Genomic DNA, 27,919 nt, shown 5'->3' with positions numbered 1-27,919 from the left:
TCACAGAATCTTGTTTTGAATTTTTATTACTAGACAAACAACATTTCTAAAAACATATCAAAGGCAAAGCAGTTGATTGAAAAAGCCAAGGCCATACAGCAGAGCAAGTCAAAGATGAATGAAGAGGGGTTAGCTCCACTGCGGCGTTCTTCAAGACAGCAGATTCTTACTGAAAGGAAAAAATTATCAGAGATAGACGTAAGTGTGTTCCAGAGATTTACTGACATAAATAGGGTACTTTGGGAGAAGGATCTTTCAAAGATGCATGTGGTATTCATTCACATCATTGTAGAGATAGGAAAGAACATCTCTGCACATAACCAGACTCAGCAGTACTGCAGCTAATGACCAATGGTGGCCATGCTGTGACTTTCCATAAGTAGATATCTGTTCTCCCAATCACATATAAATGAGGCTACTCAAAAATCTCCTTTTTCATCCAGGCCTATTCTGAAAGAGAGAGAGGAAGGAGAACAGTTTGTTTCATTATTTTTGTTATTTCAGTCCACTTTAAATTCTACATATAAATTTTATGCAAATCATTACATGTAATAGGTTAAACAAATCTTTAATCTCTTTATTGTTTCATTTTAGGATTCAGCTGTAATTGTAGATTCAAATCCCACCTCTTCACAGAGTACAGAGAAGAAACAAAAGGAAATTCAGTGTTTGAATGATGTACTGGGGAAAAAAATAAACAAGACTGCTAAGAATTCACATGGTATATTACTTTCATGAAAATGTTAAAAGTTTTGTTTTTGTTGGTTGTGTCTTTTAGAAATGGACATTTTTCTCTCTTTGGGAAACTTAACATTTAAATCACATTTAATATTATAATTCTAAAAAAAGAAGTTGTTCATTTGTGGACCTTTAAAAATAGAAGCATGATGAATTCTAATTACCAGCTATCCACATATCATCCACCTGATATAACTTAGTGTATTACAATAGTTTATTCTTTTTTATTTTTATTTTTTGAAATTTTTTAATAGTTTATTCTTAATAGAGAAGAAAGTAATTTTGAAAACATTTGGCAACAAGTAAGGACAAAAATATAAATGCTAATCTGTGCATTTGTTCTTTCAAGGAAAAATAAAAGTGGCTCCTCTATTCCTGCCCAAAAAACCTCAGAAAAAAGTCGAACCTATTGTGATTTTCGATGACAGCAGGTCAGTCTCAAGCAAGTTAAAGAATGTAGAAAAATGTAAACAAAGTATTTTAAAATACTTGTGGTGTTTGGGATTCAAGCATCTGTGTTATGTAATATTACATTTATGCTTTAACTTAATATCTTTTTAGCAATTCTTTCTGTTCTTTGCAAATGAATTGTTATCAGGTTTGCAGCTATTTAAAGAATCTGCCATTAATTTTTGTTTTTATGTTTCCACTGACCAGAAAGAGATCCGAGGATCTGGGGGAGTATGGGGGGGTAAAAAGCATCAACACTCTTTATATATGGAGGCTAATTTCTTTAGACCTCTTAATTCAGTCCTGAGTGATGACACAGTCAAGTTTTGGGGGTTTGTATCCTTATGTGCCTTCCTGTATATGGTTCCCCCATTTTGGGGGGCAGGTTAGTTAAGGTGGCCAACCCAGAAGGATGCTTCAAAGAGTTCAGTAGAAAATTCTGAAATGTTCATACTTGTTTCTCAGAACTATCTTAATTTTAATTTAAATTTCTAAGTATTTATTTACTGGGAAACTTTTTTTAAACTGTAATTACTTGTGTGTATCATATGCATCCCACTGGAAAATCAGCATTCAGTCTCTGGCAGCTGCTTTTTGCCCTCTTTAGCTTCACTTTACCTGACTGTTCTGTAGGACTCTGTGGTCCCTTTGTCAACTTGTAGTTCAGCAAAATGAGGATCCAAGTATAAGCTGGTCATTTTTTAGCCTCACTTCTCCTGTCTGGCTGCCCAGGAATACGAGCTTTTATAGTTGTGCTAGGCAGGCAAACTCACCACAACAGTACAAATTCCAGCACCTAGGAACCTGAAGAGAAGTCCTACTGACCTGTTATTGCATAGACATGTAACAGGGTTCCCTTAATTTTTAAATTAAGTTTTTTTTTTAAAGGTAGCAGTTTATCTTAAGAATAGAAAAGTGCTTGATGGTATCTGACTTTTCAAGAGATTGATTTTACATTTAGTTGAAATCAGCAAGATAAATTGGGCCTTTTGTATACCGTTCCCCTCTTAGATAACCATTCTTCAAGGTGTATTTTTCCTTTATTAAGTCATTTATTTTGTTCAAAGTCAAGATACATCTGAAAACTCTCAGGATGATGAACAATTTAAAGCAAAGCGTGAATTTCTAATGAGTGGCTTGCCCGATTCATTGAAACGTCACATTGCAAAGAAGGCAGCTGCCTTAGAAGCCTACTCTGCGATAAGTTCCTGTTTCCAGACAGTCGTTCATGTACAGCAACGGGACCACTGTAAGTCTCTGTTGAGGTGAATCTTCCTAATCTGTTTAAGTATTGAGTTTTCAGCACTATCAAATTGCATGTCCTATTTTACCTCTTTTATTTGCTTAAAAGTCAAAAGATGAGGCAATGGTTTCATTATCACTATCTGTAGCAATTTCACAGGAAATTTTAAAGTACATTAATAAACACACAGGCAGCATGGTGAGAGAACAGAGTCTTAGCCAGAAAGTCATGAAACTTGAGACTTAACTAGCCTGGGTGACATGTATGTTCCTGTAGAATGTTCTCAAGTCTTTTCATGCACACAACAGTGATTGCTCAACAAACATTCATTTGATCAGTATTACCTGAAAGTATAAGTGCCATGTTTTTGCTTTTCCTTTAGGGAACCGCCTGTGGAGCTTGACCCTCCCTTCATGTCCTCTCCTAGCTGATCTTAAAGACCCAGATACCAGGACCGTGGATATCAGCCAACATGTCATTGTCCTTGGTGAATTTTCAGCTCTGAATTCCAGACCCAGCTCCAAAACTCCAACAGTTGTGGTTGGTGTTGTAGAGCATTTTTATTCTTAAGACACACACAATTAAAGGGTTAACTATATATCATTATTTTTCTTCTACTTCTACTTTTCTAGAGCACTGTCAGCTCTTAGGACAGAGACTGGTTTTGATTTTGTATCCTCAGTGCCTGACACATAGCTACCAGTAGTTGAGAAGTAGGAACTTATTGAAATTTCTTTACAAATGTAGTACTTCAACTGAAATTTAGGTGTTTGCAATACCGTGGGGAATGACTTTCAGATTAGAAGGCAAAACAGCATTAACATAAACATAAAACTCCACTAAAGCTTGACACAAATTCACCAGAAAGATTCACGTGTCATTATTGGCTTCTCTCAAGGGGATGATATGATTTTCAGAGTCATGTTAGTATTAATGTATAGTATGATAAGAATCATTACAATGGAACTTTCATTAAATATTTTACCTTCTATTGCAGTTGAGAGGAGCAAGAAAAGATTTCACAGAAGAAATAAGGAAGGTTTTACTGGAGGAAATTAGGTGGTCTAATCCTCAATTTCCTTTAAAAAGATTTTTTACGCAGTTTTTAAAAAAGGGAACTGAGCACCAGGCACTTTTTGGATGTCAGAGTAAACAAGGTTAGTGATCTCTTTTAATTACTATGATTTATATTGAAATTGCATTTTTCAGAGGGCTCTCTTGGGAATGACTGTTCAAAAAGAATTATTGTCTCAAACGAAAGCCTTGTACTGTCTGTCTTTCTGAAGTATCGATTGCACCTGGGCACCTGCCAGTGGGTGGGCAGGGAATAGAAAGGGCCCCTGTGGGGCTTCTGAGCCATCAGACAAGCAATCCTCTGGTAGGATCTGATGGGTCATTTGTACAAAAAATCCACAGGCAGATTTCAGTACAAAATGTCCAATCCCTTTTTTTTTTAAAAAGAAACTTCTTAAAGATATTTATTTTTATTTTATTCTTAAAGATATTTATTTTATATTATTCATTCATTCATTCATTCATTCATTCATTTATTTATTTATTTACAGTTTCCCCCCCAATCTAACTTCCCTCCCCCCACCCCCCCATAGAAGGTAATTTGCCAGTCTTTACATTGTTTCCATGGTATAAATTGATCCAAATTGAATGTGATGAGAGAGAAATCATATCCTTAAGGAAGAAACATAAAGTATAAGAGAAAGCAAGATCAGACAATAAGATAGCAGTTTTTTTTCCCTAAATTAAAGTTAATAGTCCTTGGTCTTTGTTCAAACTCCATAGTTCTTTCTCTGGATACAGATGGTATTTCTTTCTCTGGATACAGATGGTATTCTTCATTGCAGACAGCCCCAAATTTTTCCTGATTGTTGTCCCTGATAGAATGAGTGAGTCCATCAAGGTTGATCATCACCCCCATGTTGCTGTTAGGATGTACAGTGTTTTTCTGGTTCTGCTCATCTCACTCAGCATCAATTCATGCAAATCCCTCCAGGCTTCTCTGAATTCCCCTCCCTCCTGGTTTCTAATAGAACAGTAGTGTTCTATGACATACATATACCACAGTTTGCTAAGCCATTCTTCAATTGAAGGACATTTACTTGATTTCCAATTCTTTGCCACCACCGACAGGGCTGCTATGAATATTTTTGTACAAGTGATGTGTTTACCCTTTTTTCATCATCTCTTCAGGGTTATAGACCCAGTAGTGATATTGCTGGATCAAAGGGAATTCCTGTGCCTATTGTTGTAATAGATTTATTGAAAGTTTTTAAGATAATAAAGTTGTCTTTTTGTCTCTTATTAAAGATGTGTTATTTTTAAACCCTTGCATAGGACATCAGAAAATAAAATCCATTGACAGCCAAAGGGAAACCAAGAGGAAAAGAGGAGACAGTGAAAACTACAAATCAAAGAAGAGAAAACCAGATGAATGTGATCAGGACCCAGGGAGGAAGGACTCAGCTGAGGCACCCTCCCTTAGCAGAAGGCCGGGCACTGGTTTGCTGGAGGGCAAGAAAGTGTTAGGCCAAGGACAATGTTTGAGGACCTCCCAGAAAAAGCCAGCAGCTTTGGGAATTGTGATATGTAAGGAGGAAATGAACTCAGCCCAGGATTCTGATGTTGTGACAATAGATGAAGATGAGAAATTTCTATCAGGGAAAACATCCAGCTCTGGTAATTTTCCCTAATGATTTGTAACCCAATGATAATTATCAGAAGTATCCCCTCAGGGCAGTTAGGTAGCTCAATGGATAGAGCACCAGCTCTGGAGTCAGGAGGACCTGAGTTCAAATCCAGCCTCAGATAATAATTACATAGCTGTGTGACCTTGGGCAAGTCACTTAGCCCCACTGCCTTGCAAAAATCCCCTAGGAAAAAAAGTATCTCCTCAATTATATACATTTTGGGTTTTTTTTTACCTTCTATTTAAAAGTTCTATACTTCTCTTCCCAATTTTGGGGATGTCATTAAACTAATTTTTTAAGCTTAATCTAAGGAGTAAGGGGTTTATTGTGGTGTTGTTTTTTTTTTGCTGCTGTATTTGTTGTTGCTTGGTTGGAAATTGTGTCCATAATAATGTCAGTATTTGCAATTTTCAAACAAATGTTTCATCCACTAAATGCAAAATGTTTTGCTTTTAGATTCTGGAACTGAGGACATGCTCTGGACAGAAAAATACCAACCTCAGGACTCCAGTGAACTCATTGACAATGAAATAGCAATTCAGAAGTTACACAGGTTGCTAAATTTTTCTTTAAGAGATCATTTGAGACCAAATTTAATATTGAAGGTTATTGAAAGTGCTGATTAATGATTTAAAAATGTTTTGCCATGATTTTCACATTTTGAGGATTCCTGAAGAGTTAAAATTCATCTTTCACAACCTAATATACATACATATATGTGTGTGTGTGTGTGTGTGTGTGTGTGTATAGATAGATAGATAGATATATAGATATTTAAATCTGAATGATTCTTAGTAATTCATATTTTCTTATTACAGTTGGTTGAAAGATTGGAAAAGAAGAACTGAGTTGGAAGAAAAAGGAAATCTGAAAGTTAGAAGTGATGACAAAGAACAAGGTATAAATGAAAGTTTTTCCCAAGTTGCTTTTTTCCATTTTCATGGAGCTGTGAGTTTCACTCTTGTGTTGAGCCATTTTCATTCATGTATGACTTATTGATTGGTTTGCCATTCCTTCTACAATTCATTTTACAGATTAGGAAATTGAAGGTTAAGTGACTTGCCCAGGGTCATACAAGTAGTTAATGTCTTGAGGCCAGATTTGAACTTAGGAAGATGTGTTTTGCTGACTTCAGACCCCATACTCTCTCCACTTCAAACTTTAGCTGACCCTTGGATTAACAATTAGTTCATTTAGATTTAAATTAACAATAACTTTTTTTAATTATATAAATGTTTTATTTGTTTTTCCAACTACATACAATGGTAGTTTTTTAATTTTGCAATTTTTCCCCCTAACCTTTTTTCCCTCCCCTCACACCCCCACAGAAGGAAGTCTGATAGTCTTTATATTGTTTCCGTGCTATACATTGATCAAAATTGAATGTATTGTGAGAGAAATCATATCCTTAAGATAAAATATATAAGGGATAGTAAAATAAGGTAACTTTTTTTTTTTTTTAAATTAAAGGTAATAGTCTTTGGTCTTTGTGTAAACTCCATAGTTCTTTTTCTGGATACAGATGGCATTCTCTGTTGTAGGTACTCTAAAATTGTCCCTGATTATTGCACTGATGGAATGAGCAAGTCTATTAAGGTTGATCATCACCCCCCATATTGCAGTTAGGGTGTACAGTGTTCTCACTGAGCATCAGTTTATGCAAATCCTTACAGGCTTTTCTGAATTCCCATTCTTCCTGGTTTCTAATAGAACAATAGTGTTCCTTAACATATATATATATATGTGTATATATATATATATATATATATATATATATATATATATATATATGTGTGTATACACACACACACACACACACACACACACACACACACACACACACACACACACCATAGTTTGTTAAGCCATTCCCCAATTGAAGGATATTCACTCGATTTCCAATTCTTTGCCACCACAAACAGAGCTGCTTTGAATAATTTTGTACAAGTGATGTTTTTACCCTTTTTCATGATCTCTTCAGGGTATAGACCCAGCAGAGGTATTGCTGGATCAAAGGATATGCACATTTTTGTTGCCCTTTGATCGTAACTCCAAATTGCTCTCCAGAAAGGCTGGATAAGTTCACAGCTCCACCAACAATGCATTAGTGTCCTAGATTTCCCACATCCCTTCCAACATTGGTCATTGTCCTTTTTTGTCATATTGGCCTGAAAGGTGTGAAGTGGTATCTCAGAGATGCTTAAATTGCATTTCTCTACTTGGTAAAGATTTAGAGCAGTATTTCATATGACTATAGATTGCTTTGATTTCCTTATTTGTAAATTGCCTCTGCATATCCTTTGGCTACGATGGTAGTTTTTAACCAATCTTTTATTTTGCAAGGTTTTGCATTTTAAAATTTTTCTCCCTCCCTTCCCTCCTCCATCTTCTGCCTGCTAAGAGAAAGCATCTGTCATAGGCTTTACATTTGTAACAATTAGCATTAAGTTTTAAAGATATTATTTTTTTTGACTATTGTACTGAGTGATGATTGATCATTTTACCTATCATGTCATATATGTGTGTTTTATCATATTTCCAGATCTCTCATTCAGCATGGATTTTAAGGACATTTTTGATGATGAGGAAGGGAATTCTCTTTGCAATACAGTTCTTATCACTGGCCCACCAGGAGTGGGGAAGACTGCCGCAGTCTACGCTTGTGCTCAAGAACTTGGCTTTAAGGTTTGTTTCAAATATTTGAAAAATCTCAATGTAAGAGTTATCCTAGATTTTCAAATTTTCAGTTCCTTCTTTTTAACATTTCATATTTTTACAGATATTTGAAGTTAATGCTTCCTCCCAACGCAGTGGTAGACAAATTCTTTCTCAACTTAAAGAAGCTACTCAGTCTCATCAGGTTGACAAGCAAGGTGTACATTCACATAAACCTTGTTTCTTTAACAACTACAGTGTAGGCAGATCACCAAGTAAGTAAATGGTCTATTTTCAAGCACTTCAAAGAAAAATCTTAAAAACAAAATTTTTTTGGCAAGGCAATGGGATTAAGTGGCTTGCCCAAGGTCATACAGTTAGGTCATTATTAAGTGTCTGAGGCTGGATTTGAACTCAGGTACTCCTGACTCCAAGGCTGGTACTCTATCCACTGTGCCACCTAGCTGCCCCCAAATCTTAAAAATTTTATTAAAGTACTAGCAGTATGAAGCCAGACAGCTGTTGAACAGTGTGGGGATGGGGCAGAGGCAAGGAGTGGAAACACAGAGAATAGAATGCTCCTGACCTCATGGAGAGAAATAGCAAATTCACTCCCAGACAATTGAAGAGCAATAAAACTATGTGGTCTTGACTCTTAAGTCCAGTAGGAATTCAAGAGAAAGAAGCTAAGAATGTGAGTTGAAATGGTTAGATATGACATCTTGAAAAAGCTATTAGCACTTGACCCAAGAGTTATAAAGGATCAATGTTCTTTAATTTTGACAGGCAATGTTGAGGGAAGATGAGAATGCCTGGTAGGGGCACTGCTCTGAGCTGGAGGGAACAGGAACATGTTATGTCCCACACTGACCAGCATACAATGTATATAATTGGAGAATATAATTGGAGGAAATTGGATTTTCTGGTATAGAATAGAGTCAGATTATTATAAGACTTGAAAGTTATGTTTGAATTTGAGGTGATAGAGGCAAGAAGGAATAATTAAACATGGTGAAAGCTATGTTTTATCAAAGAGTCAGGCAACTACACAAGATAGAGGTCTGTGGAGAGGGGGAAGTGAAAGTTGTTAGAAAGGGAAGAAATAATTGTGACAATGAAGTGGTAAAGTAATGGGGAGAAAGATTTTAGGATTCCTGAGCCCAGCAGATTTTAGGATTCCTGAGCCCAGCAGGGCAATTCAGGTTTCAAGACAAGCATCTTCCTGGAAAGGAAGGAGGGGATGGATTGAATGGGCAGTGATATATGACATGTTCAAGTGAAGAGGGAGATATCGGAGGGGCCTCCCACTAGATTTTTCTAATGGTCTTATGAAAGCAAAGAATGTACAGAAGGTGAAGCTTGAGGAGAGAAAGTAGGAAGTTGTGTGCAGAATTGCTGTGACCTTGAATATGATAGGAAGGTCATGAAAGATGAATTTAAAAAGGAAATTAGCAGCAGGTGGCCAGGCATCAGCTGGGCATGTGATTCTACAGCAAGTTGGGTTCTAGAAGGATTAGGGAAAAACAGCAGGTTTAGGCATTGTTATTTTTTGTTTCAAAGGAGACATAACCTTTATAAAAGAACATATATATATGACAGCTAGGTGGCGTAGTGGATAAAGCACCGGCCTTGGAGTCTGGAGTACCCGGGTTCAAATCCAGTCTTTGACAATAATAATTGCCTAGCTGTGTGGCCTTGGGCCTTGGGCAAGGCACTTAAGCCCATTTGCCTTACAAAAACCTAAAAAAAAAAGAATATATATAAAATGACTGATTTCTTCTTATACATAAATAAATACAGTACAATAATATAGGATAAGTGAACATGTAAAATAAACAAATGCTACAGTTTTGAAGACAATCTGGACGTCATTGACTTCTCCTAGATGATGTTTTGAAAAGTGCATCATCTAGGATTGCTATTTACTTTTTTTTTTGTTTGTTTGTTTTTTTTTTTTTTTTTTTTTTTAGTTTTTGCAAGGCAAATGGGGTTAAGTGGCTTGCCCAAGGCCACACAGCTAGGTAATTAATAAGTGTCTGAGACCGGATTTGAACCCAGGTACTCCTGACTCCAAGGCCTGTGCTTTATCCATTACACCACCTAGCTGCCCCTGCTATTTACTTTTGAGTCTCCACTGTAATATCTTCTTTGACCTTACACAAAAGAAATGCTTTTGACCTACAGAGTTTTCTCTGATGTTGAAAATAAAATATATTCATTAATTGTAATTTAATGGTGTCCTTTGTTCTACTCTGACCCTCCTCATATTGTGCTTTAAGTGAAAGTTAAGGTACACTGAGATTAAAATAATTTCATCTAATATGTGGTTGAAATGGATGTGGAGAACTCCAACCTATTTTATCTCATGAAAGATTCATTTTAAATACGATTAAAACATTTATTTTTGGTAGAAAAATTAAGCTCACCTAAGAAAGTTCTTACATCGCCAAGGAAACCTCCACTTTCACCAAGAGTCACAAAGCGAGGACTCACACCCAGAACTTTGGCAAATTATTTTAAGGTGTCTTCCAAACAAAGTGATGATGTAATGATGAAACCCCAGAAGAGTAAGAAAGGTAAGAATTCATAATTGGAAAAAACAATTTATTTGTTTTGTTTTGTTTTGGCAAGTCTTTTAAATTCCTAAGAGTTAGTTACTAAATTCCAGATATTTTGTAGATTTGATTTCTAGGCATTTAATAATATTTCTATTTTATTAGTGATAATGATGACATTTCTATTTTTATTCACTGAGAACAAATTAATTCTTTTAAAACAATTCTTTGGTAATGCTAGTGAATTTACTTAATATGCTTATATCACATTTGTAGAAATTATTTCTTTTGAAGAAAAACAAGACATTCAGACAAAAACAACCAACATTTCCAGCTCAAATGTCAAGGAATTGGGAGTCGAAGAATCCATTCGGAAAAATGCAACATCCCTCATACTTTTTGAGGAGGTAAGAGTGTAGATTTATAAATGACTAATACCACAAAAAGATTACATTTTTACATCATAAATGGTATCTAAATATTAAAAATTGATAAATATCTCAAAAATGTTAAACACAAACTATTTTTTTTAAAGAAAATAAAAATGTCAAGTCCTAAGAAAATGAATTTTTTTGAAGAAGGAAGGTTATCTAAGAAGAAAGTTATCTCCTGCCTTTCACAGTGCAACTCCAAAGGAAAAAAAAATTTATACTCATTTCTTCCATTTCTCAGACCCTTGTAATCTGGCTTGTAAGACCATCACTCAACTAAACCTGCCCTCTCTAGAGTTACCACCTGGCTTGTAATTGCTAAATTCTGTGGCCTTTTCATTATCCTTTTTCTCCTTCTCCTTTGCCTCTGCAGCATTTGACCATGTTGACCTCCTGTGTTCCTACACACTCTCTCTCCTTTGAGTTTTGGAAACTCTTCCCTTCTGATTCTCCTCTTAGCCATTATCTGTCTGTCTGTCTGAGCATTCCTTTGGGCCTTCCTTCTACATGCTAAGGTTCACTACCTCAGAGCCATCTTGCACCTCTCCCTCTTGGCCTCATCCAATGGCCTCCCAGCTTGGACTCCTACTTGGTCTTTCCTTCTCTGCGCTGTCATGACCGCTGCTTGGATTTGGTGCTATTCCTTAAGTGTTCACTGGTCTCCACCTCTCATAGCCACTTGCTGATCCCCTCCTGTAGAATTAGTGAGCTTATACAACTTGGTGTTTTCCTCCTTGGCCTTTGCCTTTTATCTCTTCTGTCTTTATCTGGTTACACATGGTTTGTCTCCATTTGGATGTAATTTACTTGAGAGTAAGGACTATGTCATTTTTGCCCCTCTTTCCCTAGTACTGAATATTTGAGGAGTTGGAGTATTATCCATTTGTACTCTGGTTCACTGATGTTAGAAAGTATCTTTTCTTTTTTCCCCCTTTCTTCTTGAGGCAGTTGATAAGTGACCTGCCCATAGCCAGATAGCTGGAAAGGGTGTGGGGCTGGATTTGAACTCAGGTCTTCTGATTCTAGGTCAGGAGTTCTATCCACTGTGCTACCTAGCTACCCCTGATGCTAGAAAGTATCCTGAGAGAGCCTAAGCTTTTCACCTAAAAGGCTTTGCATTTTATTAATTAAATATAGAATACATTGCTTATATTTTTTCCTGTATTACTCAGAAAAAACCTTTTACAGTAGAGGCTGGTAGAAATGATCTAGGGGCAGCTAGGTGGAGCAATGGAGTCAGGCAGACCTGAGTTCAAATGTAACCTCAGACACTTAATAATTACCTAGCTGTGTGACCTTGGGCAAGTCACCTTATCCCATTGCCTTGCAAAAACCAAAAAAGAAAATAGAAAAGAAATGATCTAGTCCAATCTAGGTCTGTGACTGTAAAATAACTGTCCTTCCCTTGTTCCTGGACTCAGCATTCAAAGCAGCATATGTCTCCTAGGTTGATGTGATATTTGATGAAGATGCTGGGTTTCTAAATGCGATTAAGACCTTCATGGCAACAACCAAGAGGCCTGTGATTCTTACTACAAGTGGTAGGTCAAACTGATATGAGTGAAATTCTGCTTATATTGATTTAAAATATTTTGTCAATGCCCTTTTATTCAGGTTGCAAATCTATCCTGAATTTAATTGCTTAGTGGGATTTTTTTCCCCCCTTAATATATTCATGGGTCGATATCTAATATTCTTTGCACTATATCCCAATGTATTACATCCCAATGTTTCACATTGGGGTAAAATTGGAAATTGCCTGTGATTGAGAGACCTTGGTCTGCTTAGTTATTAACAGTATGTCATAGAGAAAGGCTCTCACTTGACCCATCTATAAGGCAGTGATACAAGCAAACCCTGTCTAACTTAACTGTTGGGAGGATCCAATGAGATAATGGGGAGGAATCTTTTATAAACTTTAAATAGAGACAACCAGTGTTTTTATTAGTTGCTAGTGATTTAATTACTAAGTATTTCAATTCCTGAAAATATTGCATTTTAATGACAAAAGGACATCCTGACAGGGCCAGTGTCTGTGTTGCTGTTTCAGAACCCAGAAGAATCTTAAGATTGGAGTGTCCCTCATCCAACCTATACATGGACAAGGATCTGCACTACTACAGCTTCCAACCTTTGTCCTAGTTCTGCCCTCAAAGCTAATCCTTCTTTTAGCCATTGGAATGAAGAAGTCTCTTATGCCCCACCCGCCTTGGGTCAACCCCTCTCCTTCCTTCAACTGACATTCACATGTCCTTTTATTTACTTTAGGTTTTTTGTTTTTTTGGCAAGGTAAGGGGGTTAAGTGGCTTGCCCAAGGCCTGTACACAGCTAGGTAATTATTAAGTGTCTGAGGCTGCATTTGAACTCAGCTCCTCCTGACTCCAGGGCCACTGTGCCACCTAGCCACCCCTGTCCTTTTATTTACAGTGCTGATCACTTCCAGTTGATCAGATGCCTTCCTAAAAATTTAGCATCAGAAGTGAAAAACAGTATGCCAGAGAGGGTCTGTGCTAGTCTTCTTGGACATGAGATCTCTCTTGTTTTTTTTAATGATTTTATTTATTTTGTGTTTTACAGTTTTCCCCCAGTCTTACTCCCTCCCACACAGAAAGCAATTTGTCAGTCCTTTTTTTTTTTTTGGTAGGTTTTTGCAAGGCAAATGGAGTTAAGTGGCTTCCCCAAGGCCACACAGCTAGGTAATTATTAAGTGTCTGAGATCAGATTTGAACCCAGGTACTCCTGACTCCAGGGCTGGTGCTTTATCCACTGCGCCACCTAGCCGCCCCAATTTGTCAGTCTTTACATTGTTTCCACATTGTACATTGATCCAAATTGAGTGTGATGAAAGAGAAATCATACCCTTAAGGAAGAAACATAAAGTATAAGAGATAGCAAGATCAGACAATAAGATAGCAGTTTTTCCCCCCCCCTAAATTAAAGGAAATAGTCCTTGGACTTTGTTCAAACTCCACAGTTCTTTCTCTGGATACAGATGGTATTCTCCATTGCAGACAGCCCCAAATTGTCCCTGATTGTTGCACTGATGAAATGAGCAAGTCCATCAAGATTGATCATCACGCCCCATGTTGCTGTTAGGGTGTACAGTGTTTTTCTGTTTCTGCTCATCTCTCTCAGCATCAGTTCATTCAAATCCCTCCAGGCTTCCCTGAATTCCCATCCCCATGAGGTCTCTTTTGATGCTTTCACTTCTGGAGCAGACTTTTGATTGATATTGTCTTGCAGGCCACTAACATCCCCAGGTCTGTTTTAGATGGACTGTCTATTCACATCTTCCCCATATTATATTTGTGAAGTTGAATTTTTGAACCCATACATAAGACTTGAAACTTAATGAGGATAAATGTAACTGTTAACAGTTTCACCACAGTATCCTGACAGGATTGAACTCCCAACTTAGTAGCCATCAGTCAGCTCTGTGTCCTCTCCACATTTGATCAGTTCACTATCTATACCTATATTCAATTTATTGATGACTCTTAATTTAAGAACTTTCTTTTTTGCAGATCCAACATTTAGTTTAACATTTGATGGATGTTTTGAGGAAATCAACTTCAAAACTCCCTCCTTGGTATGTGTTGTGTTTTTTTTATCTTTTTTTTCTTTTTTTTTTTTAAGATTTTTCAAGGCAATGGGGTTGAGTGGCTTGCCCAAGGCCACACAGCTAGGTAATTATTAAGTGTCTGAGGCCGGATTTGAACCCAGGTACTCCCGACTCCAGGGCCGGTGCTTTATCTGTGCCACCTAGCCGCCCCTGTGTTGTGTTTTTAAAATAAAGATTTCATGATACTATAAACATGGCATATTACATGTAAATATATTTTCAAAAACCCCACACACTTCACTCCAATTAAGTTTTGCTTTCTTCATGTACTTCCAAAAACTCATGGGTTAAAAGAAATTGTATCTATTATTTGGGTAGGGGCTTCCTACTTGATCAGAGTGTTGACCTGAAAGCTTTAGGTGACACAGTAGGAAGGGGAGAGTGGGATTCCTCTATCCAGATACTCAGTTTACAAACTTTTCATAAGATGAATGTGTTTTAAAATAGACTCAAAAGATGATTGATATTTTGTACCAAAAGATCTATGACCAAAGATAGGAATTAGATTTGTAAAAAATTCTAAACTTTAGGGGCAGCTAGGTTGCGCAGTGGATAGAGCACCGACCCTGGAATCGGGAGTACCTGGATTTAAATCCAGCTCAGACCCTTAATAACTACCCCTAGCTGTGTGGCCTTGGGCAAGCCACTGAACCCTATTGCCTTGGAAAAAAAAAAAACCATAAAAAAAAATTCTAAACTTCTTGTTCATAAACAAAAACATTAAATTCAATAATTCAGATTTTTTTTTTAGAATTTATTTGACCATAATTACCATGTTTAGAACTCTTACTAAATAAAATGTATTAAATTAACCTTGTAAAATTTGTGAAATTTAAATTTGGTTTCTTTTTACTGTGGAGATCTTTTTTTAGTTTTTTTTTGTTTTTTTTTTTTTTTTGCAATGCAGCTGGGGTTCAGTGGCTTACCCAAGGCCACACAGCTAGGTAATTATCTTTTTTAGGTTTTTGCAAGGCAAATGGGGTTAAGTGGCTTGCTGAAGGCCACACAACTAGGTCATTATTAAGTGTCTGAGGTCAGATTTAAACCCAGGTACTCCTGACTCCTGGGTCAGTGCTCTATCCACTGCGCCACCTAGCTGCCCCTTACTGTGGAGCTGTAATCAGGATTAAAAGGATTTTTTTATAAGTACCCCAATTCTTATTTATTTATTTATTCATTCACTCATTCATTCATTTATTTAAGATTTTTATTTGAGTTTTACAATTTTTCCCCAATCTTACCTCCACCCCCCATCTTATTTTGTACTAATAATTCTTTTTATATATTACTAAAATATTCTTGTTTAAGAGTAAACATAATAATCCTTCCCCCCAAGAAAATATAGACCTGCCTAAGCGATAAATGGGAGAGAAAAAATTAAAGTTAAAATAATAATAATAATAAGTAATAAATACTAATAATAGTAGGTATGGCCAGGTGGCACAGTGGATGGACCACCAACCCTGGAGCCAGGAGCACCCAAGCCCAAATCCAGCCCCAGACACCCAACAATCACCCAGCTGTGTGACCCCATGTAAGCCACCCCAACCCCTTTGTTCTACAAACCCCCCCCCAAAAGGCCCAAAATAAAATAAAATAGTAATGATAATAATAATAATAGTAGTAGTAGTAGTAGTAGTAGTAGTAGTAGTAGTAGTAGTAGTAGCGGCTGGGTGGCAGACAGATCACTGGCCCTTGAGCCAGGAGCACCCAGGTCCAAATCCAGCCTCAGACACCCAGCAATCACTCAGCTGTGCGGCCCCAGGCAGGCCACCCAGTCCTATTTGCCCAGCAACACCCCCCAGAAAAGAATAATAATAATAATAATAATAATAATAATAATAATAATAATAATAAATGTGCTTTAGTCTGTGTTCCAACACCACCAGCTCTGTCTCAGGTGGATTACATTTTAAAAGGATTTTCTTAAAAATAATTCTTGGTAGGTTTGAATATGAATAAACTGAATGTTAATTAGTATATTTATTAAGAATTTTTTCTTTTAGGAGATCTGATGACTATCTTCTACAAATAGTGATGAAAGTTTCCTTGCTTCTCTAATGTAGAGCCACATGCTTTGGCTTTTTTATCTTAAGTAAATTTTATTGATATCTTGTTTTTATATCACCTGCATTTAGTAATGTCTAGTACCTTCTCCTTCCCATAGTCATCCTTTATAACAAAAAATTATACAGTGATGAAAGTAAATTTTGCTAGTAAAACTAACCAAGATATCCAAAAAGTATAGCAATATTTGCATTGTTTTATACCCCTGATTTCATACTCTGAAAAGGAGTGTGTGGGGAAATAGTTGTGCCTTTTCTATTCTGAATACTCAGTGAAATGAATGTTTTCATATGCTTTGTGAAACAGGAGAAAGCATTGTACCTGAAACTAGAAATCTCTTAGAGCTGACTTTCCTTTTTAAGTACACAACAAATTCATCTTGTAATTTTCAAGGCTGTTCTGCTTGTTTATGATTCCATTTGGTCTTGTTTCTATTCTCAAGGAGCTGTCTTCTCATTTCTTTGGGGTGTCACATGCTTTTGATTATAAAAATACATTCCTGAGTATTTACTTCTTTTTTTGTTTTTGTTTTTTTAAATACTTTTTTTTTTTTTAGGATTTTTCAAGGCAAATGGGGTTAAGTGGTTTGCCCAAGGCCACACAGCTAGGTAATTATTAAGTATCTGAGGTTGGATTTGAACTCAGGTACTCAAGTACAGGGCCAGTGCTCTATCCACTGTGCCACCTAGCTGCCCCTTTAAATAATTTTTTAAAACTTTATTTATTTTGCGTTTTACAACTTCCCCCCCAATCTTGCTTCCCTCCCTCCATTCCCCCACAGAAGGCAGTCTGTTAGTCTTGCATTGTTTCTATGATATACATTGATCCAAGTTGAATGTGATGAGAGAGAAATCATATCCTTAAGGAAAAAAAATAAAGTAGAAGAGATAGCAAAATTACATAATAAGATAATGGGTCTTTTTTTTTTTTTAAAGTTAAAGCTAACAAGTCTTTGCTTTTTGTTCAAACTCCACAATTCTTTCTCTGGATACAGATGGTATTTTCCATCACAAATATCCCCCAAATTGTACCTGATTGTTGCACTGAGGGAATGAGCAAGTCCATTAAGATTGATCATCATGGGGCAGCTAGGTGGCGTAGTGGATAAAGCACCGGCCCTGGAGTCAGGAGTACCTGGGTTCAAATCCGGTCTCAGACACTTAATAATTACCTAGCTGTGTGGCTTTGGGCAAGCCACTTAACCCCATTCATTGCCTTGCAAAAAAAAAAACAACCTTAAAAATAAATAAATAAAAAATAAAAAAGATTGATCATCACCCCCATGTTGCTGTTAGGGTATATAATGTTCTTCTGGTATTGTTCAACTCGCCCAGTATCAGTTCATGCAAATCCCTCCAGGCTTCTCTGAATTACCATCCCTCCTGGTTTCTAATAGAACAATAGTGTTCCATCATATACATATACCACAGTTTATTGAGCCACTGAATATTTACTTCTACATTTTTTTCAGGGTACATGGGGTTAAGTGGCTTGCCCAAGGCCACACAGCTAGGTAATTATTAAGTGTCTGAGACCGGATTTGAACCCAGGTACTCCTGACTCCAGGGCCGGTGCTTTATCTACTACGCCACCTAGCCGCCCCTTGAATATTTACTTCTAAAGCAATTTCTTTACTGAATGAACTTTAGGAATATTTTGAGTTTTAGGAAAACTCATGGATTTAATTTTACTTGTGTGATAGCATGCATTTGTGGTGTGCTACAATTTTTTTAAAGAAACTATTTAACTGATACTTTTCTATATTTTTCTTTTACATTTTATAGCTCAATGTTGCCAGCTATCTACAGACACTCTGTTTGGCTGAAAATTTAAGAACTGACATAAAAGATCTTGTCACCTTGTTGACTGTTAATAACTGTGATATCAGAAGAAGCATTCTCTATTTACAATTCTGGGTTAGAAGTGGAGGTGGATTCTTAAAAGAAAAACCATTATCACTTCATGGTGGGTTGATCTGTTTAAAAAGATGTGTCCAACTGTAAGTATGGACATTCTAAGCAGTTGATAATTTAATCTGTTTCAGCCATCATTTATCATCTAAGACAACTTGAATTAGTAATCATTTATTAATGTACAAAGTGTTAGTCTAGGGGACTATTTCTGACATGGTGGATATATTACTGAAAAGTTATATTTAAGTTGTTTTTTTAAACAATGAAATCTTTTTGTTTCTCTTTTCTCTTACTTGCCACCATTAAAAGTGTTAAGAGCTATTTGCATTTCTTAATGATATTAGATAGCATTGGTTCCTAATTCTCAACTTTAAATTTAAACATAGGTTTCCCAGTCTCTTGAATGAATCCCCTGTATAATGCCTAAATACACTTAATTCTGTTTTAAGTATCCCACTTGAAGTCTTTAAAAAGTTTTTTAATCAATATCTATTGCTTCTATATCACCATATTTCTCATTGTTTCTTCTCCTTCCCCCTACCAGAAAGCTATCTCTTATAACAGTGAATTTAAAAAGGAGAAAGAAGATAGTTCAGTAAGAACTGACCAAAGTATCAGAAATGTCTAAAATTGTCTGCATTGTATCACACCTTTGCAAAGAAGCAGGATGAGTGAGGTCCCTTCTCATATCTCTTCTTTGGATCCACACTTGGTCATTAAAGTGAAACTTTTGAAATGTTAACATCATCACTTTATTTATCTTTAATAAATTCAGATTTTTTCTTGAAAGGGAACAACTGTATGTCATAGGTTGAACTTATTATGTATTCATTTCACTGGTGAACAGGATAAAACTTACAGGGAAAACCTCATAGTAAAATAAATTAGTTAATAATCACATATTTCCCACCTAATAAGCATGATTGTAATTATAAAATAAATAAGAGCTGGTTCTTGCCCTTGAAGACTTTTAACAGTTACTTGGGAAGTCAGGCTTTTTATATGTGAGACTGATGGAAATAACTTTAAAACAAAAAAGATTGCATATAGTCTAATCTGTTCAGAGACACTGGACAAAGGTGTGATTCACTAAGAAAGACTTCTTAGCAGAAAGATAATCTTGAACCGGGTTCCCAGGAAATGATGGAAATGGTTTATCCAAGAAGAGATTGTTATGTGTTTTATATTTTGTATCATGGTTTTTTTTAAAATTTTATTTACATAAGGGAATGGGATTAAGTGACTTGTCCAAAGTCACACAGCTAGATGATTATTAAGTTTCTGAGGTCACATTTGAACTCAGGTCCTCCTGACTCCAGGGTTGATGCTTTAGTCACTGCACCACCTTGCTGCCCTGTGTCATGTTAAAGTAGAACGAAATGTATAATAAAAATTATGGGTAGGAACGTAACCCATATTGAATCAAATCAATATATTATCCAGTTTATTATTATGTCATATTATCTTGTTGCTTCAAAGGATTTTCCATAGAAAATCATGATTATTAAACCCACACCAGAAGTTAGGACTATTCTTCAAATGTCTAGAAATTATTTTAAAAGACCCACTGAATCTGTTCATATTTTCAGATTGTTCAGATTTTCTTGCTAATAAGTTCTACATGTTCACTCCTGTGTAGGATAGTATTTCATTTTATTTGGCTTTAAAACTTTTATGAGGCTCAAGAAGTAGTCTTAGAATACTCATAATAACCCATTCTCATAATGCAGTAAAATTTCTAAAGCACTTTTTCCACCCAATTCTGTGAGATGAATAGTATTCATTTTATGATGTTTTTTATAAATGAGAAAACTAAGGTTTACAGAACTTTAATCACATTAAATATTAAGTCAGGATTGAAACCAGGTCTTCTGATTCAAAATCTAGTCCTGGGAATTCTTTTCTTATGATCTGGACCCCCTTTGGCAATGTCTGTTGAGCTAAGTGGACAGAATAATGTTAAATGCACAAAATAAAATAAATAGGATTACAAAGGAAACTAATTATATAGAAATGCAGTGATTTTTTTTTTTGGAATGTTATTTTAGTTTTTCAAGTACATGTTTAGTTTTTAACATTCATCTTTTTGTAAGCTCTTGAGTACCACATTTTTCCATCTCTCTCCTTTCCCCTCCCATGACAACAAATGATCTGAAAAAGATTATATATGTAAAAATCATGTTTAACACATTTCCATATTAGTTTTGTTGTGAAAGAAGAATCAGAACTAAAAGGGAAAACCATGAGAAAAAGAAAAAATATAAAACAAGTTTTAAAAAAGTGAAAATAGTATGCTTTAGTCTGTCTTAAGACTCCAGTTTTTTTCCTCTGGATGTGGATGGTATTTTCCATCACAAGTCTTAGAATTGTCCTTGATCACTATATTGCTGAGATAAGTGAAGTCTACCACAGTTAATCATTATACAGGTTGCTGTTAGTATGTATAATTTTCTCCTCACTTCACTCAGCATCAGTTTTTGTTAAGTCTCTCTGTTTTTCTAATGTCACTTATGATTTCTTTCAGAACAATACTATCCATCACATTCATACACTGTAACTTGTTCAGCCATTCCCCAACTGTTGGGTATCTTCTCAATTTCCAATTCTTTGCCACTCCAAAAAGAGCCGCTATGAATATTTTTGAACACGTGGGTCTTCCCCTTTCTTGTGATCTCTTTGGGATACAGATTTAACTGTAATATTACTGGATCACAGGTTTTGCACAGTTGGATTGCCCTTTGGATTTAGTTCCAAATGGCTCTCCACAGAAGGCTGGAGCAGTTCACAATTCCACCAGCAGTGAAATGCAGAGATCTGAATCACAGGTTAAGACAGCCTCCTTTAATCCTGGTTGGCTTTTAGGATTTGAACAATTTAAATCCATGCACTAGATGACTTTAAAAGCTTTTTTTTCCTTTCCTTTTCACAGGATAGCTACAGAAGCATTATAGGGTTTTTTTTAAGCACAACAAAACTATAAATAATTGTAATTAATGGAATTATTTTTAAGTATGAAATTAAAATAATATTTAGTCTTTTTGGAAATAATGTTTACTACACTAAACACTGTAGAAAAACAATATATATCAGGCCCATCAAGGGAGGAATAATGCATTTGTGTATGTGTATGCACATGCAGGAGTGTGTGTGTGTGTGTGTGTGTGTGTGTGTGTGTGTGTGTGTGTGTGTGTATACGTGTACATGTCTATAAAGAAGTTTGATATAGTTTGCTCTCATGCAGTTGCTGAGGGGAAACAAGCCTAACAGATTCTCTTAAACTATGACCCCATAGGAGAGAATGCTGGGAATATGGCATTTATTTTTCCTCAAGAAGAATCTCATCCTAAAAACCACAAGGATAACACCAACCTTCCAAAGTGTGACACTGGCTGTGCAGAGAGTCTGCTTGGAATGAAGAACATAGTTCTCCCATCTGAAGATTTGTTTTCCTTTATAAAGGTACTTTAAAACAAATCATAATACTAACTTGCGCACCCTCTACAAACTTCAGTGCTGGTAATTTAAATGTGCCTGAATTTTTAGATCTAAGATTTATCTTGAGTGCCCTATTAAAAACTTTAGCCCAAGTCAAATATTCTTCTAAGGTTGACTTCAGAACTAGACTGTTTAAGACAAAATTGCTGAATTGTTTCTGATGAAACATCATTTCAAGGAAAACCTCACCTTGACATAGATTGGCTTATCACTGTGGAATCCATAGAGCAATGCTCATTGTCCACAAGAATGAGCCAGGCAAAGAAAAGAACAAGAAAAGGACTAGGCAAAAATTAGGCCCAAGTCACTATTCTTTGTTGACATGCAGAGTAATATATAGTAGAAATTTGTCAAGCACCATGAAGTTGGATTAATATCACACCTGCTATTAGTAAGAAATTTGAAAATTATAAATGTCATGATTGTGTAAACATTTGTTAAAATATGCTTGTTTTTCAGCAAAAAATCACAACACGGGAAGAATGGAACAAACTCATTCAGCTCCTCACTGAATTCCAAAAGCAGAATGTCGATTTTTTATATAGTAATCTTGAATTCATTCTGCCTTTGCCAGTTCACGTCGTCCCAGAATCAAAAGACCTTGATATTTTGCCTGTAACTTCATGTGCACCCCCAATGAGAAAGACTGAGAATCACCTGAATACTGAGCACTCTGAAGAAGGCAATTCTTGGGTCAAGTCCAAGAAGATGAAGCGTCAGAAGAAGATAATCACACTGGCCGACAGTGATTTGTTTGACAATGGTTTGAATTATATTGATGCTAGTTTGTCATCAGCCATTCCACCCTCGAGCTCAGAAGAGAGCAGCTCTGCCCTCAAATCTAGGGCAAAAGGGAAGAAGAAACCCTTTGAATCCAACAAGATGTTTGCTTCTCTTCCTCATGAAACTCTCGAACAACCAAAATGCCCTGCTCTTGCTTCTCATTGTTTAAATTCGCTGACTGAACTTATGGATAATATGTCTTTCTTGGATTCCCTTTTACCTAATCTAAGGGAACAAAAAGAATTTGGTAAAAATGAAGATTTTAATTGGACAAATGGCAAGGTCAAAAATGGCCTTTGTGATGAGTTTAGTCAAGAGCCTAGTGATGGCTGGACTTGCCAAGACTTGGAAGAGTTGAAGGCAGTTGTGGAAGCACTCAGTTTTACCAAATGCTCTTCTACTATTTCAAAAGTTTTGGAAACCTCTTTGAATCATTGCAAGAAGTTAGGAAAAGATCCAACCAGGGACCTCACTTTGTACATTTCAGAACAAAGAAATAATGTGTACTTCAGTCAGTCTGCCGCAGATTTAGAGTGAGTCTGATTTCCTTTTTTCAATGAATTTTTGTTGACATGGTTGTCCTTAAATTGCCTTGTTTTCCCCGATATAATTCCTTCCTGCTCCATCCTATCTGGAGAGGTACAACAAGAATTCAATTTCTTTTCGAGTGTAATAGAAGTATGGGGAGAAAATGATCCCTTGGGTTGAATTTTCCAATATTCTAACATTGCAGATGCTTAGGTCAATGTGGATTCGTTACTGCACAGCCGAAGATGAAGTTTTCAATGCTAATAGTTCCATGAACAGTAAAAGATACTGATGACATTTGGTTATTTTCCACATCATTAGATTTCTTCTTGATTTACAGTAAATCTACAACTATTTGTATATTTCATTTTTGTGTGCAAATATTTAAAATAACAGAAAACTAGGGTTATCTACTGTATATTTGATTGTGATAGCTCCTTTTCAGACTGATGTTTTTGCAGATGATGATAGTATAGTTTGGACAGGTAGAATAAGGTCAGATTAGGAAAGAGCTTAAAATACGTGTGGTCAGTTAATGCAATAGACATTGAACAACCATTGAAGATTTTTGAACAGGAATAAGGTGATGAAAGCAATATTTGGAAGAAATTCATTTTTGTAGCATTGTAAGACGAGAGGGAAATCTGTGTGTATTTGTGTGCGTGTGTGTGTGTGTAAGTATTTTTATTGAATAAATATAATTATTTTCTTTTTAACTTTCAGCAAAGCACAGAAAAGATTGGCAGTCATAAAAGCTGTATTTTCTGGTAAAACTCTTCTAAACCTAGGGAGCAGCAGACAGGCCAGCCTCACTGAATACTTACCAACCCTCCGCAACATCTGTAGGACAGAGAAGTTAAAAGAACAAGAAAAGAATAAAAGAAGGTGAAATAACATTTCCATGGCTGTTTTCTCCCCCCCCCCCCCCATTTTTTGCTATTTTATTTTTCAACTACATGCATTGGTAGTTTTCAATAATCATTTTTCTGTAAGGTTTTGAGTTTCACATTTTTCTTCCTCCCTCTCTTTCCTCCCCCTTCCCCTGACAGAAAGCAATCTAATGGAATCTAAGGTGTAGACATATATACCATGCTAAACATAGATCCATATTGATCTTGTTTTGAAAGAAGAATCAAATCAAAATGTGAAAAGAAATTAGAGAAAACAATTTAATGCATAAGACAACTTTTAGAAATTGAAGATAGTAAGCTTTGGTTTGCATTTAAACTCCACTGTTCCTTCTCTGGCTAGGGATGGTATTTAACATCACAAGTACTTTAGAATTGTCTTTGATTGTTGTACTGTTGAGATGAGCAAGTCCATCATAGTTGATCATCTCACAATATTGCTGTTAATGTGTCCAATGTTCTTCTGGTTCTGCTCACTTTACTCAGCATCAGTTCATGCAAGTTTTTCCAGGCTGTTCTGAAGTCCTCATGAGTCCTTATAGAACAATAGTGTTCCATCATATTCATATACCACACTTTGATCAGTTCACAACTCCACCAACAATGCATTAGTGTCCTGGTTTTCTCATATCCCCCCATAATTGATCATTTTCATTTTGAGTCATATTGGCCAATCTGATAGGTGTGGGGCAGTACCTCAAAGTTGTTTTAATTTGCATTCTCTAATCAGTAATGATTTAGAGCTTTTTTTCATAGGATAATAGATAGCTCTTAATTTCTTCATCTGAGAATTGCCTTTTCATATTTCTTACCCTTTATCAATTGACAAATGATTTGTATTATAAATTTGACTCACTTCTCTATATATTTTAGAAATGAGTCCTTTGTTGGAAACACTAGTTGTAAAACAGCTTGTTTTAATTCAGTGAAAAGAAACATTACCAAAGTATTTCTTATTCTTTCTTTTTTGACAGGTTCCTGCACTATTTTGAAGGAATTCATCTTGATATACCCAAAGACACTGTGAGAAGTTTGGCAACTGACTTTCCCTAATTTTCTATGCAATGGTGCCATGTACAGTCAAAGATTCTTATTACATTTTGATATTTTCATTAATTTTCCTGTGTCATTAAATTTCCTTTTAATGTACAGTAAAAATAGATTTTGTATATTTTATATTTGTGTTCACATATTTAAAATAACAAAAAACCTGGGTTACAAACTGTATATTTGGTTGTGATAGCTCTTCTTTAGGCTGATGTTTTTGTTTTCTTCTCTTATCTGGAATGATCTTTTTTTTAAAACTTTGTTTTTCTGTGGATGAGTGTGTTATTTCTCCTGGTGTATAGATTTAACCAAGATATGACCAGAGATGTTTGTGTTTCAGATTATTCTCAAAAATTTTCTTCACTGCCACTCTGTTCTTTTGACAAGACCAGGACTTCTTTTAATTTAATAAGGAATTTCAGTAGTGGAGAATTTCTTCCAAAATAGATTTTTCAAAATTTACCCCCAAATTGTTTGACTTTATTGTTGTGAAAACACATGTTACTAATTTAAAACTTTTAGAACAACTTATGACATACTTTGAAGAGAATTTAATTTTCAAGAGTCAAGGAAAATGACTTTATTTTAAAATGGAAGTTTTTCCTATTTCATTGATATTTAGTAATATTCTACCACTGGACAGTGAAGTTTTATGAATATTTTTCTGCTATTATCTTGTATGTTGCTTTATTGTTAATCTGTCAGTTTCTCTATACATTTTTCTACCATTTTATACCTTTGATGTGCTATAGTTCTAAAAATTTTAACAAAGTTTCATATGACTGAACTTTTATGTATCATTTTTCAATATTAATTGAATTTGGTCATATTTGAATGAATTACTCTTATCAAATTTTTTGTATCTTGAGGTGACCAGATTTTTGTATTTTTCCAAATAACTGTTAAGGTATTTCCTTTTAAGATTTTGTTATCTGATTAAAGAAGAAAAATGTAATTACTTGATTTAAAACATGCTCAAATTTTACTTTGCAAATGGTTTAACCAGCTCTTTTAAATGAATCATAAATTAGAATTATCTTCCCAGTTTTTCCCTATAAATAAAGACTCTAATAATCACTTACCTTTTGCCTTAGGCATCTTAGATTGTACATTTATAAAATTAATATTCAGGGATACTGTTTAGGATTAATGAAATATTATGTAATGACAAATATGACAAATTTAGAGATGCTTAGGAAAGTCTATCAAGAAATGGAACTCAAAGAAATTTTACATGGCCACAATAATGTAATTGAAAAAAATCACTTAAAAGCAGCAGTCTCTCAATAATTGAAAAATCACTGGTAATCCAAGAAAACAGATAATGAAACAAACTGAATATTTAGTTGAATGGTTGTATGACTGTAGTTTTCTTTAGTTGGTATCTGAATATTAAAGGAGTAATGTAATATTGTAAATTTTTTTGGAAGAGTTTTATTTCTTCCTGATTTCTTGCAAAGTCATCAGCTTCCTTTAGTTCCATCTTGCATTTGAAGGAGTTATTTTCTTCAAAAAGTTTTTTTATCTCCTTTTCCATCTGGCCAATTCTGCTTTTAAGGCATATTCTCCTCATTTGCCTTTTGTTTTGCTTTTTCCATTAGGCCTGAACTGGTTTTTAACATTATTTTCTTCAGTATTTTTTTGTATATCTTTCACCAAGCTTTTGATTTTGTTTTCATGATTTTTCTGCATCGCTCTCGTTTCTCCTCCCAATTTTTCCTCCTTCTCCCTTAATTGCTTTTCAAAGTCTGTTTTTGAGCTCATCCATAGTCTGAACCCATTTTCTATTTCTCTTGGAGGTTTTGATACGAAAACTTCTATTTTGTCATCTGTATGTGTTTTAGTCTTCCATGGGACTAAAGTAGTTATCGTCAGATTCTTCTTTTTCTGTTGTTTACTCATTTCCTCAGCCCAAGACTAATAAGCAGCACTTCCAAGGCTTTGGGGTTGTTTTTTTTGGGGGGGGGACACCCCACTGAGACCTTTATTCCTCCAAGGTCTTATGCTCTCTAGCCTTTGCTTTGATATGTAGATGACACGCACTGCCCTCTGCCCTGAGGGTATAAGGAGGGATCCAGCTTGGTTATTTAGTATGGAGGCCCAAATTACAATATGTGAGTGTAGGTAAAAACAGCAGGGTCCTACCTCAGGGAGAGCAGAGAAATCTCTGCAGACTTCCCTTATGGTCTCTGGGGGTGCAGGCTACTTTCTCCCGATTCTAGCTGCAGGTTCTGTGGCTGGTGCTCCTCACTCCACACTCACCCAGGTGCAGCAAAGTTCTCTCCCTACCCCTTCAAGCTGTTGCTGGTGATCTCTGGGCTGGGCTGGGCTGGGCTGAGCTGGGCTTGGCTTCCCCATGGCTTTTTTGCCAAACCCTGGTGAAACACACCTTTCCTGTGGAACTTCTAAGTTACCTTGGACTGGGAAAATGTATCACTTAGTCTTTCTGTGTGGGTTCTGCCCTGCTAACTTTTGGCTAGAGCCACCCTTTGTTTTTTGGTGGGGTTTGGGGGGTTGGAGTTCTCAGGAAATGCTGCCTTCATGCCACCATTTTGGCTCCATCCACCCCCTTCATATTGTAAATTTTTTATTGCTACACACAATTTTCAACTTTTCTTTTTTTTGGCAAGGCAATAGGGTTAAGTGACTTGCTCAAGGTCACATGGCTAGGTAATTATTTGTCTGACACATTTGAACTCAGGTCCTCCTGACTCCAGGGCCGCGGTGCTCTATCCACTGTGCCACCTAGCTACCCCGCCAACTTCTTAAGATTCAAATTATA

At 35.9% G+C, this 27,919-nt stretch overlaps 1 protein-coding gene across 2 annotated transcripts in view; it reads left to right on the top strand.

Annotated features, from left to right (window-relative positions):
- ATAD5 (ATPase family AAA domain containing 5) overlaps positions 1-25,888 on the top strand; it is a 35,592-nt gene extending 9,704 nt beyond the window's left edge. Inside the window, exons 4-23 of one of the 2 annotated variants that reach the window (XM_074188978.1) lie at positions 34-198; positions 595-721; positions 1,088-1,169; positions 2,256-2,437; positions 2,814-2,971; positions 3,429-3,588; positions 4,781-5,122; positions 5,590-5,686; positions 5,952-6,031; positions 7,676-7,818; positions 7,913-8,063; positions 10,200-10,364; positions 10,638-10,750; positions 12,222-12,315; positions 14,299-14,363; positions 18,248-18,428; positions 21,669-21,835; positions 22,331-23,187; positions 23,906-24,067; positions 25,065-25,888. In XM_074188978.1, the coding sequence (XP_074045079.1) occupies positions 34-198; positions 595-721; positions 1,088-1,169; positions 2,256-2,437; positions 2,814-2,971; positions 3,429-3,588; positions 4,781-5,122; positions 5,590-5,686; positions 5,952-6,031; positions 7,676-7,818; positions 7,913-8,063; positions 10,200-10,364; positions 10,638-10,750; positions 12,222-12,315; positions 14,299-14,363; positions 18,248-18,428; positions 21,669-21,835; positions 22,331-23,187; positions 23,906-24,067; positions 25,065-25,143 (3,570 nt within the window). In that variant the 3' untranslated portion in view covers positions 25,144-25,888. Of the gene's footprint in view, positions 1-33; positions 199-594; positions 722-1,087; positions 1,170-2,255; positions 2,438-2,813; positions 2,972-3,428; positions 3,589-4,780; positions 5,123-5,589; positions 5,687-5,951; positions 6,032-7,675; positions 7,819-7,912; positions 8,064-10,199; positions 10,365-10,619; positions 10,751-12,221; positions 12,316-14,298; positions 14,364-18,247; positions 18,429-21,668; positions 21,836-22,330; positions 23,188-23,905; positions 24,068-25,064 lie in introns of both variants that reach the window. The other variant, XM_074188977.1, reaches the window with a different exon arrangement.
- The last annotated feature ends 2,031 nt before the right edge of the window (positions 25,889-27,919 follow it).

This window comes from Macrotis lagotis, chromosome 5 (genome assembly GCF_037893015.1).
Source record: "Macrotis lagotis isolate mMagLag1 chromosome 5, bilby.v1.9.chrom.fasta, whole genome shotgun sequence".
NCBI lineage: Eukaryota > Metazoa > Chordata > Mammalia > Peramelemorphia > Peramelidae > Macrotis > Macrotis lagotis.
Note: the sequence above shows the minus strand (reverse complement) of the source record. Positions and strands in the feature narration are given on the sequence as shown.